The 12,802-nt window shown below is 54.0% G+C and overlaps 4 protein-coding genes across 4 annotated transcripts; 2 read left to right on the forward strand and 2 right to left on the reverse strand.

Moving 5' to 3' along the window:
- Window positions 1-514: 514 nt before the first annotated feature.
- On the reverse strand, window positions 515-4,136 carry J4E87_008357 (uncharacterized protein; the record flags this gene model as incomplete). The annotated part of the gene is made up of 3 exons (XM_049379946.1): window positions 515-3,781; window positions 3,828-3,912; window positions 3,964-4,136. The coding sequence occupies 3 exons, from the start codon at window positions 4,134-4,136 to the stop codon at window positions 515-517; spliced, it is 3,525 nt and encodes a 1,174-aa protein (XP_049230215.1).
- A 1,767-nt stretch (window positions 4,137-5,903) lies between these two features.
- Window positions 5,904-6,815, forward strand: J4E87_008358 (uncharacterized protein; the record flags this gene model as incomplete). The annotated part of the gene is made up of 1 exon (XM_049379947.1): window positions 5,904-6,815. The coding sequence occupies one exon, from the start codon at window positions 5,904-5,906 to the stop codon at window positions 6,813-6,815; it is 912 nt and encodes a 303-aa protein (XP_049230216.1).
- A 1,503-nt stretch (window positions 6,816-8,318) lies between these two features.
- On the reverse strand, window positions 8,319-10,094 carry J4E87_008359 (uncharacterized protein; the record flags this gene model as incomplete). Its single annotated transcript, XM_049379948.1, has 1 exon — window positions 8,319-10,094. One exon carries the CDS (start codon window positions 10,092-10,094, stop codon window positions 8,319-8,321), a length of 1,776 nt encoding a protein of 591 aa, XP_049230217.1.
- An 890-nt stretch (window positions 10,095-10,984) lies between these two features.
- J4E87_008360 (uncharacterized protein) lies at window positions 10,985-11,919 on the forward strand (the record flags this gene model as incomplete). The annotated part of the gene is made up of 2 exons (XM_049379949.1): window positions 10,985-11,201; window positions 11,249-11,919. The coding sequence occupies 2 exons, from the start codon at window positions 10,985-10,987 to the stop codon at window positions 11,917-11,919; spliced, it is 888 nt and encodes a 295-aa protein (XP_049230218.1).
- Between the last annotated feature and the right edge of the window lie 883 nt (window positions 11,920-12,802).

Genomic DNA, 12,802 nt, shown 5'->3' on the forward strand with positions numbered 1-12,802 from the left:
TTTGCCAGACGGGATGGGACGAGTCAGGCGGACCAGGAGCAAACACTGCGACTGACTCTCACAACGGTTGTACAGTCTGCATTTAGTTCATAGGCTCTTGAATGGATACGCTGATAGTATGATTAAGCACACAGTATGAACAGCTCAGTATGAACATGACAATAGTCTGATCATTGCCGTTGACTACACAAAAGATTATCTCAGAAGAAAGTAAGCAAGAACAAGAAAACGCCCATTCAAAACACCAAGCAATCATAGCCAGCCACTCAATCGGGGCCGATGCTCGTCCATCCCATCCTACAAAACACCTTATAAAAACAATGACAAGAACCCTTTGGAAGCACGCTCGCTCTGCCTCTTCATGCGCTTCATGCGGTCGTGATGCTGCGCCCGATATAATATATACACAATACACAAAGTTTTACGCCCCAACATGCTCGTTATGAATGGAACATGCACATACGATGGATGAAGAATGTAGTGACACCCCGAATATGCCGTCGTGATAGTCTTCTTAACGGGATGAGCCAGATTGCTTGGGAAGAGGCGAGGGGTTGTACGTCCATCCGCCATCGCGAACGAGGCGTTCTCTTGCCTCGCGCTCCTTGCGCTTTTCCTCAGCTGTGACTTCGTCGTTGGCCCAGTAGGCGCTGCTGGTGCGCTCGCGGAAACGCTTGTGGCGCTCTTTGTTGGGGAAGACCTTTTCCATCTCCAGCGGTGCAATGGGACCGAAGATGTGCTCGGGATCCATGAGCTGTTGGTTGCTCAGCATCTCGCGGAGGTTGGGGGTGTTAACCCAGCTGGGCTGCTCGAACTCGTTCTCAGAGTCTTCGTCTTCCGAGTCGGTCATGATCTCGGGCAGCTTGATGTCATCTCCGTTGGGGTACTGTATCGTGGGTGCCTGGGATTGGGGTTGGTATGCGGACTCCGCGAACGGAATCTTGCCCTTCGCAAATTGAGCATGTGCCGGAGTAGTTGGGTTGAGGTTCTTTGCCTGTTGCGAAGGTCGTTTGGCGGGGCGATGGAGGGTCTCGTCGCTCTCGCCTGGGAACTGTCGCTTGGGAGGAGGCTTTGCAGGGTTAACAGGAGGAATGTTGATACGGTTCGCATCCTGAACCGTCTGCAGGCGAGATATAGGTCGGGCAGCTCCAAGATCAGCGCGCGGTGGTTGAGATGTTGAAGCCTTGGGCTTTTCAACCACAGATTGCGGGCGGGCGGCTTGAGGCGCGGGCGGCTTAGAGATCGGCCTTGCAGACTTGGTTCCGGGTGCAGACTTGGTAGACAAAGCTGAAGCTGGGCGGTTCGCTGCGGCTGTAGGAGGCCTTGATGAAGGTCCTACAGATTTCCCCAAGTTCTGAGGAGCTGACGGGAGAGGTTTGCTAGACGAAGGAGCCGGACGAGCAGCAGGGGGAGGTGCCTGCCCATACTGGCTGCTCTTAAGGTTGACCATAATCTTCTGGGGTGCCTTGGCCTTTGTAATAGCGTCCTTGCTTGATGGTTTGGCAAGTTTTCTAGGCTCCCGAAGAGGTGCCTTCGTTGTCTTAGTGGTAGGCAGCAGGCTCTTTGGAGGTGGCGGGGGTGGCATTTCGTCGCCGGAGTCCACGTCTTGCTCCCTGGAGGAAGCAGTGTTTGATCGAGGGATGCCAGGTCGAGACACGGGCTGTTGCGGTGCTGCCTGCGCTGGTGTCTTACTCGCAGCCGATGCAGTGGGTTGCCTAAGACTTGATTGCGACGACATAGCGGTCGGTGTCTTTGCGCCCATGGCTCTGGCCTTCTGGGCATGTGCAGCAGCCTTGCTTTGTTCCTTCTCGCGCATCTGCCTGAGCTTGTCCTCAGCACGCTGTTGTTGCTTGGTCTCTCTCATTTCCTTCTCTCTCGCGTCCTTCTCCTTCTGCTTCTCGCGTTCAGTGGAGCTGCGAGTCCGTCGTCCGTCTCCCTTGAGTGGGCTGCCGGGCATGGTAGCACTCTTACCGGACTTGATAGAGTCCTTGGAAGGTGAGCGCATATGAGTGAAGATGGTAGCCGGTCTCTCTGCGCGCTTGGGGCTGCTTAGGGCATCTTCTGATGGATCTGAAGAGGGGAACTTGGGCCTAGCAGGGCTCTCCTTGAGTGCATCCATCTTCACCTGAGCGCTGGTAGCACTCGATCCGATGAGCTTCTCTTTGGCTGCGCGGAATGCTGAATACAGTTTAGATTTCGAAGCACTGAGGGGGCCATCCATGTATTTCTTACTAGTCGGAGAGCCAACCGGCGTGGTTGATTCGGCAACTGCTGTGAGATCCGGATTTGAGACTGAAGTGAGCTTCGGCGGGACATGCCTAGCTGGAGAGACCTGGACGTCAGCAGTATGGCTTTTGTTAAAAGCAGGCCTGGCGACCTTGGGTGCAACTGCTGCTGTCCGAACCGGCGAGATCCAGTCGTCATCGTCATCGTCCTCTTGTGCGGGTTCGGGTGCTGGGAGACTCGGGTACGCTGGCTGTGAAGTCTGAACAGGTGCCACTTCTTCCTTTGCTTGTGTGGGTTCCTGAGGCTGCGACTGCGCAGATGTGATGTTCTGGCTAATGCGCTTCGGCGCTTCGTTCTGCTGCTTGAGCATGTTGATTCGCTCGAATAGACGCTGGGTCGAGGTCTTGTTGTGAACCTTCGTTGTCTCCGATTCCTCTCGCTGAAGCTCCGGGCGTTCCATATCCACATCCGAGTCATCGGCGTGTTGTATCTCCGCAGGATGGGCGAGCTGCGAGCCTCCCAGACTCTTTCCTCCTGTGAATCTGCCCATCTGGCTGTTGCGGGCTTTGCTCTGGTCGATGTGACTAATGCGCGATACTCGGTTGCCCATGCTCTTCTTCGGGAGCAATGGCTCGCGTGCGGGAAGGGAGGCAAAGGTAAGACTGCTTTTCCTAACGAGCGGCTTTACAGGGCTGGAGTTATCTGAAGGGGAGCGCACATCATCGTCCATGTCCATTTGATCATCGATATCATGATGAATCAGGGTATCGTTGTGCTCGACTTCTGGGGACGCAGGCGGCGGGCCCGAGGGCGTAGTCGAGTGGTCGGGCGCGTAAATGTTCTTTGGCTCGGGCGCCAGGGCGCGGTTGTTCGCGGTGTCAAGCGCGTCGTGGGTCTCGGCGGAGATGCTGTACTGTTCGGAAACTACGCGTGGTGGCTCTGGGAATTCCTCCATATCCTCCATGCTGTGGTCCTCCGCGTCAGAAAGGTCATGGTGAATCATTGTACCATCGGCATCAGATCGCGAGCGGTCGGCCTTGTATTCGTCATCCACTTCCATCGCATCGGCATCCACGTCCTTGGCGCGCGAAGCTTCGCGCGAGGCATTCTTGCTCGCGAAAGCCTCATTAGCTGAAACGAAAGAATCGCCAGTGTCGCGGTCTTCTTCCTTATCGTGTATCGATTGACGGAAGGATTGAGTGGGCTGTGTGGGTTGTGTTGAGAAGCTTTGCGGCGGTGAGAAGACCTCGCTGGCTTCTGAAGTCATTACTGTCTCTTGCGAGGACTGGACAGGGTTCCATGCTGGTGCAAGAGGCTGTGCTGGGCGCTTATCGAATACGTTCGCTTGGAAGCTAGTGTCAACGTTCTCCTTGCCGGCGCTCTCGGGCTTAGTAAACAGCTGTCGCGCGATGGGCGTACGGGCGACGGTAGGCGATTGGCGAACCGTGTTCTCTGCGTCTTCGGCGATCTGGAATCTAGCCTTCACGTTTCGTAGACTCTCTTCGGCGGCGCTTGTGCGTTTTTGCGCGTTCGCAGACTTGATACTGGCAAGAGGCTGGCTGATGTTAGTATGGGATGGAAGGCGACGCGCAAATTCTTACCTGGCGATCGACCGCCTTCTTTCGCGCGGTGCGAGGCGTCTTGCCGCGTAATTTGCCGGGTGTCTTGAAGACGTCGAGGTTGTGTCTACCGGGGAGTCAGTCTGGCGCGTGTTGACGCAAGGTAGACGCGACGTACGGTCTGTCGCTGGCCAAAATGTCGAACATGTGCTCGTTGAGCCATTCCAGCTCGTTGCGCACAGAGAAGCCAAAATCCTCCAATTCTTGGGATACAAGCGTGTTGGATTGATGGCGCTCCTCGAGGATCCATCCAGCGGACCCTACAGTGGGTGCCTTTGTGCGGGCAGCCATGGCAAATGTGTAGGAGGTAGAAGTAAGTGCGGGTGGTTGGGCGCGTCGCGGTGCTGGCAGTCGCGTTCCGGATAAAGGTCAGGTGTCGTCTAGGTTAGCTGAGCATGTCGTCTCGAAGCAATTCAGTCGTGTATATCAACGCCAAAGGCAAAAGGGCAGTACTGGGGGGTCGTCGTCGGGGCGTTGGGGTGTTGGACCTTGAATGTTGTGACGCGGGACGAATCCAAACAATCGAGTGGGCCGCCCATCGCGCTGGCCATAGCGTTGCCAAGCCCGCTTCTCCCTTTTGGGACGACACATGCATCATCCCTCACCATGGTGCACTGCGTTGCATTCTCTCTGACTATTTAGCCTTGCTTTCATTACTCGAGACATCGCATGTTTAAGCCCTCTCTCACTTGTGTCGGTGGTGGTGGCTAAGTATAGCACGCGGCAAAGGCCCGCCAAACGATCGCTGTAGCCGTTGAACACTGACCACCTGGCTGTCTTTGTCGCTACTTCTTCGCTTCGGCCTATCGATTAGCTACCTTCACTCCTTGTACTCATCGCGTCCTTCGGTATTCGCGCTCGAGGATGGAGGTGATGTATCCAGCCACATACTTGGGAGCGCCGTCGCTGCATGGAGCGCGCCCAAGTAGACCTCAAGAGCGCGTTTACTCCTGTGTGCAACTGACCTTCAATGTATGCAATCAACCAGCTCCCCTGGAGCGTTGAGGTCTTGTAGTCATGCGTACGTATACAAGATCCAATTGAAACGAGGAGAACGATGATTGGCATGGGGTTGGGAGGTACCAGTGGCTCCTCGCCCCTCTCAACCAGAGAATGACATGAAATACTGACCTTGAGCCAAACCCTACGGTGCACCGCTTGTCAACTGCGCTGGTCCGTGGTTTTTTGCTGCCTCCCACGCCACTCTCGGCCACATTGTCGCACACATCCTTTCCTTGGTTGCTCTGGTCATATTTCACTTCAAAAAAGCTTTTACTTGAAAGCAGCACTTCCGCCATCAGAGTTCCACTTCTGTCACTCCTACACATCCACGCCACTCACCACCTCTCATCTACCTCTGAAATCATGTCTCCTTCAAGAGACCCCAGAATTCCGGCGGACGACAATCCTGATAACAATCCTTCTCTTCTTGGGCGCATGCAGGAAACTACATGGGGCTGTGAAAGTCCGACGGAAGACAGTCTTCCCAATAATCCTCCTCGGCGCAGGCGGGAAATGCTCAACTGTGATGACCCTCCCAGCTACTCGTCGCTTACCATACGACGCTCCCATGACCCGGAGCACCCTTGGAATAGACCTCCGTCAACATATCGACCTCTCGTGAGTGCTTCCTCCACAGCTGGGCCCTCTCTTGTCTCTCACCGCCAACCGATACGACAACCCAGGGAGCACGAGCTTCGCAACGCAGTGCAGTCTTCTCCCGAATCGCGACTAGGTTCATTCATGACATCCCCGCGATTCCTGCCATCACTGCCATCACTGTCACCACTACCATCGCAGGCACCGCTATCACCAGGGTCATCAAGGTTAACAAAACAGCAACCACGATCATTACGGTCAGCGCGGCCTGTATCAACCACAAAACCACCAGGGCCTGTATCCACGCCCGACCAGCCTCCTTTGTTCTCAACATCCCATGCCCGGGTGGGCATGACTGTCAACCAAGACGGCATTCCAGACGAAGCAAAGTTCCCCGGGCTCACACGGCCCTGGCCATGGGGCTATACCTCTTCAAATACTACCGATACCTCCGCGAAAATGATCGCGTCCATCGATCAGGAGACGGGAGAGGTACATGGATCTCATTTCGCCAAGCCTGCTCATGCAAATGTTGATTTCAGCACTCCTTCTTCCGCCTCCAAAGATACATCAAGGACTACGTTACCAATTCGAAGTCTTGGTGACAGCAATAAGCTGCCAGTCTTCGGAGAGCCTCCACCTCTCAAGTCTAGAATTCTCAAGCCTACAGTTTACGAGCCTCCAGTTTACCAGCCTAATGTCTACACTTCACCCAAATCGGCCTCGGATGCCTGGCTAAAGGCCCCACCAAAAACCATATCTCGGGCTTCTGGCTACGAATCAACACAACTCGACGGCTCACCAGGCCTCAGAGCACGCCTGGCAACTATCCGTGATCTCCGCCAGCGAAAATACACTGACGCAGAGATCGACACAATGGTCGCGGATATGGGCAATGTTGGACTCTCCTTCCCCGAGCTTTTGGAGATGCTCAGGAATGGACCACAGACGGAAATCTCTACTAAGAAGGCGGAGCGCGCTCAGAGCAAGGTTGGTGCGCGACCGACAACTAGCACGACCCCCACAACACCTGTCAAACGCCATGTGCCGACATACTCCCTCAACCCCTCTGATGTGGAAAGTAGGAGGACTCAATTGCCCGTCAGGAGCCAGAAGACCACAAACCCCATCAAATCGCGTTTCGCAGTCGAGAACCTCGCTTCGGTGCAAACGGATCCTGCTGCTCGTGCCGAGCTGGACAGGGTTTTGGCTTTAGATAAGTCCAAGGCCCCCGAAGAGAAGGTTCCCGAGGAAGAGTTCGAGACGCTGAACTTGGACTCGGATGAAGAAGAATGGGACAAGGTCGACGCGGACGATGAGTGGGAGGTTGTCGATGATCCGAGAGCAGAAGTGGAGAAGAACGCGGTTTAGATGCGTGTAGCTGGTTCCTTGGGTATCTCTCTTTCTCAGCTCACGTTGTAGCCTTAGATTAGCTCGAGGTGAATCTTCAACTGCAGGCTCTCATCACTCAAGAGGCATTTTGTGGTTCAGTAAAGTAAGCAGTAGGCCAAAGCAATGAAAGCCAGTGCACGAGCCGTCCGACTAGATTTCTCCATGCAGCTACACATCCCACCGCCCATTTTCATCCACTAGTGAACATTTCTCAACGTAAAGAACGTCTAAAACCATCCCCCACCGCAACCACAGCACTCAACCATCGAACCTGCAAACATGTCTTCTCCTCCCCCTCCCCAAGGAGCCGAAAGCCATCCGACCACCCGCCCCTACTGGATCCATCACGAGAGAATCTCACCACTTGATCTCTATCCAGGAGGCAGGCGCGACCGCCTCTCAGGAATAGACCCAAGCCAACCATACCGCCCGTCTTCTCCCATACAGCCATCAGAACCCGCTTCACCACCAGAAGATTATCACTCCCCATCATTAACTGAACTCTTCCCCCCTTCCGTCACCGCAACATTCCTCGACCCTACCCCTCTACCAAGAACCAATCCAGATCAGCGTAGGCGTCTTCCATCTACTACACTATCTCAAACCTCCACAACCACCCTCCCCACCTTCCTCGCCAGCAACCTCCTCCCGCTCCTACCCTCACACCCCCTCTACCCCACCCCAGGCACGATATGTGGAATCTGTCAAGACCCGTTCCACGGCTCCCACGCACCCGTTCTCATTACCAACACACCACATTGCGTTGACCACGTCTTCGGCTACCAGTGTCTGCGCAAGTCGCTCGCATCGGGGATGCCGAATAGCAACAAATGTCCACTGTGTCGGACAAAGTGGTTTGAGATAAAGAGAGAAGGGTTAGAAGATTTGGCGGAGATTTGGCGGGGTGTAGAGAGGGAAGAAGAGAGGAGTATTAGGGAGGGGGAGGAAGAGGAAGCGAAAGTTAAGAGGAGGATGACGAGAGAGGAGATAGAGGCTGCGAATGCATGGCTGGGTGATGTTGAGCCTGATGATGTTGACATGACACTAATGGACATGGTAATGATCGTCGCCTGGCGGTACCTTTACGGCATCTCCGTCGGGCTTCTCTGGCTGTTTAAGGCAGCTTGTGTCATTATTTGCGTTCTTGAGTTATGGAGATCGAGAGAGGCGTTCCCGTTCTGGCGTAGATTGCAAGAGGCGTTCAATGTTGATCAGTATTAAGACGCTTGTGAGAGGGGAAGCGAGGTAACTGAGCTGTGGAGCTCATCACAGATAAGATGCGAGGAGACGAGTTCGTACTAGTATGCCATTATCGTTACACGTAACTGTAACATGCGCGCGTTAAAAATACCATACAAAGACATCCCATTCACCCGTCCACCTGAACGCCGTGCGAGAAACAAATTATGCAATAGTGACGCTGCTTCCACCGTACTGTAAAGGGACTTTTCCGTACTCTTCCAACCACCCTTCTTTCTCTTCTTAGGTCTCAGACCATCTAGCAAGTGTGATACTGGTAGTGTACACCATGGCAACGACACCGATAACCATCATGGAAATGTCACCGAACTTCTCCCAAGGACGGTTGGCGACACCCTTGTAGTGCAGGTAGGCAGGGTAGATGTACACCAGGGGTACACAGGCAAAGCTTCCAATGAGCGCGACGAACTTATCGAGGTCGCTAGCTCCAAGGATAGCGATGGCACCGCAAAGAATGACGAGACATGTCCTGAAGGCGTTCTTCTTCCACTTGGTCATGTTGCTCTGCTTGCCAGATGCGCGACCAAAGATCTTGAGCTCAATGTTACGCATAGCGGGGAAGAGTTGCACTGGTGTACCGACGAGGACGGCCATGGAGTAGAGGAACTGGACGGCGTTGACAAGCTTGCTGGTCTGGGGGAAGTTGGTGATGACCTCGACAGAGACGTTCTCGCCGAAGGTTCCGTAGCAGAGGACACCGACGGACGTGAAAATGACGGTGATGATGAGCATGACGATGTAGAGGAGCTTGCTGAAGTGCTCAGGCTCCTTCATGCTGGACTGGATGGGGAGGATAAGGCCAATGCCCTCAAAGGTGAAGATGGCGGATCCGATAGTCAGAGTAAAGTCGCGGGGGTTGAAGAGTTCGATCGATGGGTTGAATCCGCCCATTTTGGAGATCGATGAGATATCGTACCAGTAGATGTATGTCAGGCCGATAAGGATGAAGACATCGGCGAGAAGGGCGGCAGGTCCGAGTTTGGAGATGTTTCGGATGAAGGACATGGGTATCAGAACAGCGATCTGGATACCGATGAGCGCATTGGTTGAGAGAGGCTCCTCAGCGTGAGTGACAGCATCCAGGAACGATCGAAGGTTGTCGGCAGTAAAGATGAGACCAGCGCACACGAAGCCGATTTGCGAGAGCGTGATGGAGACCAGGATGAGGGCGCGGAATCTCGGTCCCACAACGATAGAACCCAGATCACCATAACCACCACCGCCATATCTCTTTCTTGTCGCCAGCAGCAACTCGAAACACAGCGCTGTAATAGCAGATACCATGATCATGGTGATCGACGAAAACAGCATTCCACCGTTCTTGAAGGCCTTGGGCAAGAACATGATTCCGGTACCGATGAACGCCTTTAGGAGAGTAAAGAAGGTCTTGACTTGGTCCGCATCACCCTGAGCCCTCAGTCTCTTCGAGCTCTGTCGGCGTCCGAGAAGTGGTCTCCGCTCGCCTTGCCCTTCATCTTCCTCTTCAACGGCAGATTCCGCATCCGACGAATCTTCATCAAGATCTTCACCAGCGAATTGGCCATACAGTTCAAGGAACGAAATGAAGTTTCGCGTAACAGGCTCCGAGATGTAGCTGACACGCTTGCTTTGCCGTTGTAAGTATTGGCGTCTCAGGCCGCCGGGCGCGAGCTGGTCGCGAACGGGTAGCTCGTCATGGTCAACGTCTGAAATTGACGGAGCAGGGTTGCGGCCAAAGTGGACTGCATCAGAAAAGGTTGCTGCTCGTTGGTGCAACTTTTGCCGTCTGTTCTGTGCCGCAATCTTGTACAGGTCGCGGTGGATGTCGCCACCCTGTAACCGCAACGATGATTCAGGAAGCTGGCGGTCGCCCGAGTTGGAGGCGTTATCTGCGCCCTCTTCTGCCGCTGGCGTCGCTGGGTCAAACTCTGAGAAGTCGAAGCTTGGGTCTAGATGCTGCTCTAGGACCCTGGCTTCCTTGGGGTTGGCACCGGCCGTGGTCTGCGGTGTATCGGTCATCGCGGCGACAGCTTCAATGAATGTTCAAACACCACAGTAGATGACTGGAAAATATCGACGGAGCTACGCAACTTGGGCGTCTGGTAGCTTGGGCGTGGCGGTGAGGTCCAAATGATGAAACAACAGCCAATCAGGGTTTGCAAAGCTCAAATGGTCCGTGTGCCTGACATCACCGTGTTGTGAGGTTTGGCGTTTGCAGTTTGTCGTGACAGAGTAGGAGAATGTGCGAGAAAGCAACAGCGAAGGTTAGCACAGGGGAGGACAGCTACTTGAAGCAAAACAAGGGACGAGAATCTTCGAAGACGAGACCGCGACGGACCTGGGAAAACATGACGATCTCACTGGCGCCTTGGCACCGAGGCACCTGGGCACGTGTTGCGGAGGTTGGCCATCCCTGCGTCAGCCACGCCATCATTGGCGCAATAACCGACCGCGGCCGCATGCTGGGAGCTCAGTCCCAAGATAGCCGTTAATCAATACACATTGCCGGCAAAGCAGGAGAGCCCTTTGATCCGCACTTGACACGTTTCGTCACTGTCGACGGCACCATAAAGGCTGGAGAGCATACTGTACGTGATGGCTGCCCAACAAACCCCGAAAATCGTCTCACGATGGCCCCTCCAGGATTCGGGCCGCCTGGATACTCTGTCCCGCACCGCTCCATGCATCGCGAACCGCCCCCAGAAGGGTCCGATACCAACACCCGGCCCTATGCCATCTTCTTCTCCTATCTGTTGACATGCTTCTCTGTCGCGGTTTTCATCATCCTGAGGCTCGTCAAAAGAGCTAGCGTGTTGCGAAAATCAACTACCGCACAGCTCCCACCAAGAAGACATGTCTGGCTGTTCAGTGCACTTGCCGTGGGCAGCTTGCTCACCACATGGACGCACATGTTCCAGTACTTCAAGGTCAGCTATCAGTCTTGGCTGATGTGGCGTAGTTACTACGAGCTTGAACCAGACCAGAATCACTGGGGGTTGTGGTTGAAAGAGACTTCATTGTTTCGAGAGGCATGGGAGACCGTCATCATCGGATATGCGAGGTACTGGTGGTCACACCAGATCTTCTTTTTCGCATTGAGTCTGGGGTTGTATCTGGAGCAGAAAGGTAGAAGATTATACTTCTTACTTGACAACCATGACTAACGTATCTAGGAATACGTCGCGGCATTCGATATACTTGGGCATTCATGCTGCTTGGCCAGATTGTTGCCATCAGCTTTGCTACAAACCTCTTCCTGCTCACCTTGCTATTAAGCCCGCCAGCACCTGTTCCATCGTCATTTGGTTCGCGCCGGCAAACGTGGCTAGGTCCATGGCTCCTAAACCTCTTCGCAATTTTCGCAACTGCTTATCCCGCGATGCAACTAGCAGACGAACACTACTGGCATCACCCTACACACTTTATGCCGGTGCTCATGGCTCCACACATCGCTTTGATGCTCTTGCCCATTGCACGCGCTGTTGTACCGGCCTCATCCTTCATCGAGGATATCCAATTCACCGATAAGGTCTACAACTACATGTGGGCACTGGTCCTTGGGAATGCCGGACTGATGCTGGCATGGACTACCGCAACAGCGTATGCCTATGGTGGTTTTGTGGGAATCCAAAGTGCTCTGCTAGAACACCCAGCAGTGAGCAGCGTGGGATTCGATGTCATCTTCTGCTGGATCACATGGGCCTGTTGGTACTGGACGCAACCAAACCCTGCTTATGAGGATGTATCGCGGGACTCGGCCGAAAGGAGGAGCGCACATGCTGACGACGAGCCGGCCACTGCGCTCGGTGCCAGTGGATATGATGGCGGAGCAAGACATCGCTAGTGTGGTGGCCTATCGGTTGCCGGAGTTGGCTACATGACGAAGCTACGTGTTGCGGACATACGAGGAGGAGTGCGGAACTTGTGGTTACATCATAGGCGGTTGAGAGGGCTATTGTGATACTGGGTCCGTCGTCAGTCAGCGCTCTGATGTCGATGGAATAAGGTCCTCAAACATACATACGGTTTGTAGGGTGGAACCGTAAGCTCTCACCTTACCCTAGGAGTATAGAGTTGCAACGGTGGCTTGAAAATGGCTTCGTAGCTCTGTTCTTAGTATTCTACGCGTCCGGCGCTCTGTATATTATTAGGTGCTGCGACCGGTCAGTTCGTATCCGGAAGGTGCTGGCGGAAGCGTAGTGAATCAAGGCGACCATCGCAAAGGCAGTATCCCGATCAAAGCCATTCATCTCGTAGTTGGTGTGAGGGTGTAAATCTGAAGCCGTAGACGATGTCACACCTCCGGCGAGTTTAGAATCGATAAGCTTTTACGCTAATAGGGTAACTCCGGCTTACAACCGGCCTGAACCCTTGCGTCATTGACAGAGAGCAACATTCCACTCTCCACCATCTTCATCATCGTACGAGGGTGCACAATTAACACAATATTGAATGCATCAGCATATCACGAGCGAAGTCATATACGACCTCGTACTAGGCTTAATCAGCCTTCCAAAGCAGTGCTTATGATGCCTCTCATATTGCTCACGCTCACGAACACAGCTTTTTCGCCGCACCATTACTTTTTTTTCACCTGCAGGTTCGGTACTGAGCTATCGATTCGACCCTCGTATTGACAGCTGATCCTCACGCTATATGCACCCTGAGGCCCTGTGCGGCTGTGGCACTTGTGGCACTTATGCAAGACTTATCCGGCAGGCTGGGGA

This window comes from Alternaria ethzedia (assembly GCF_023757985.1).
Source record: "Alternaria ethzedia strain BMP 0044 chromosome Unknown scaffold_26, whole genome shotgun sequence".
Lineage (NCBI taxonomy): Eukaryota > Fungi > Ascomycota > Dothideomycetes > Pleosporales > Pleosporaceae > Alternaria > Alternaria ethzedia.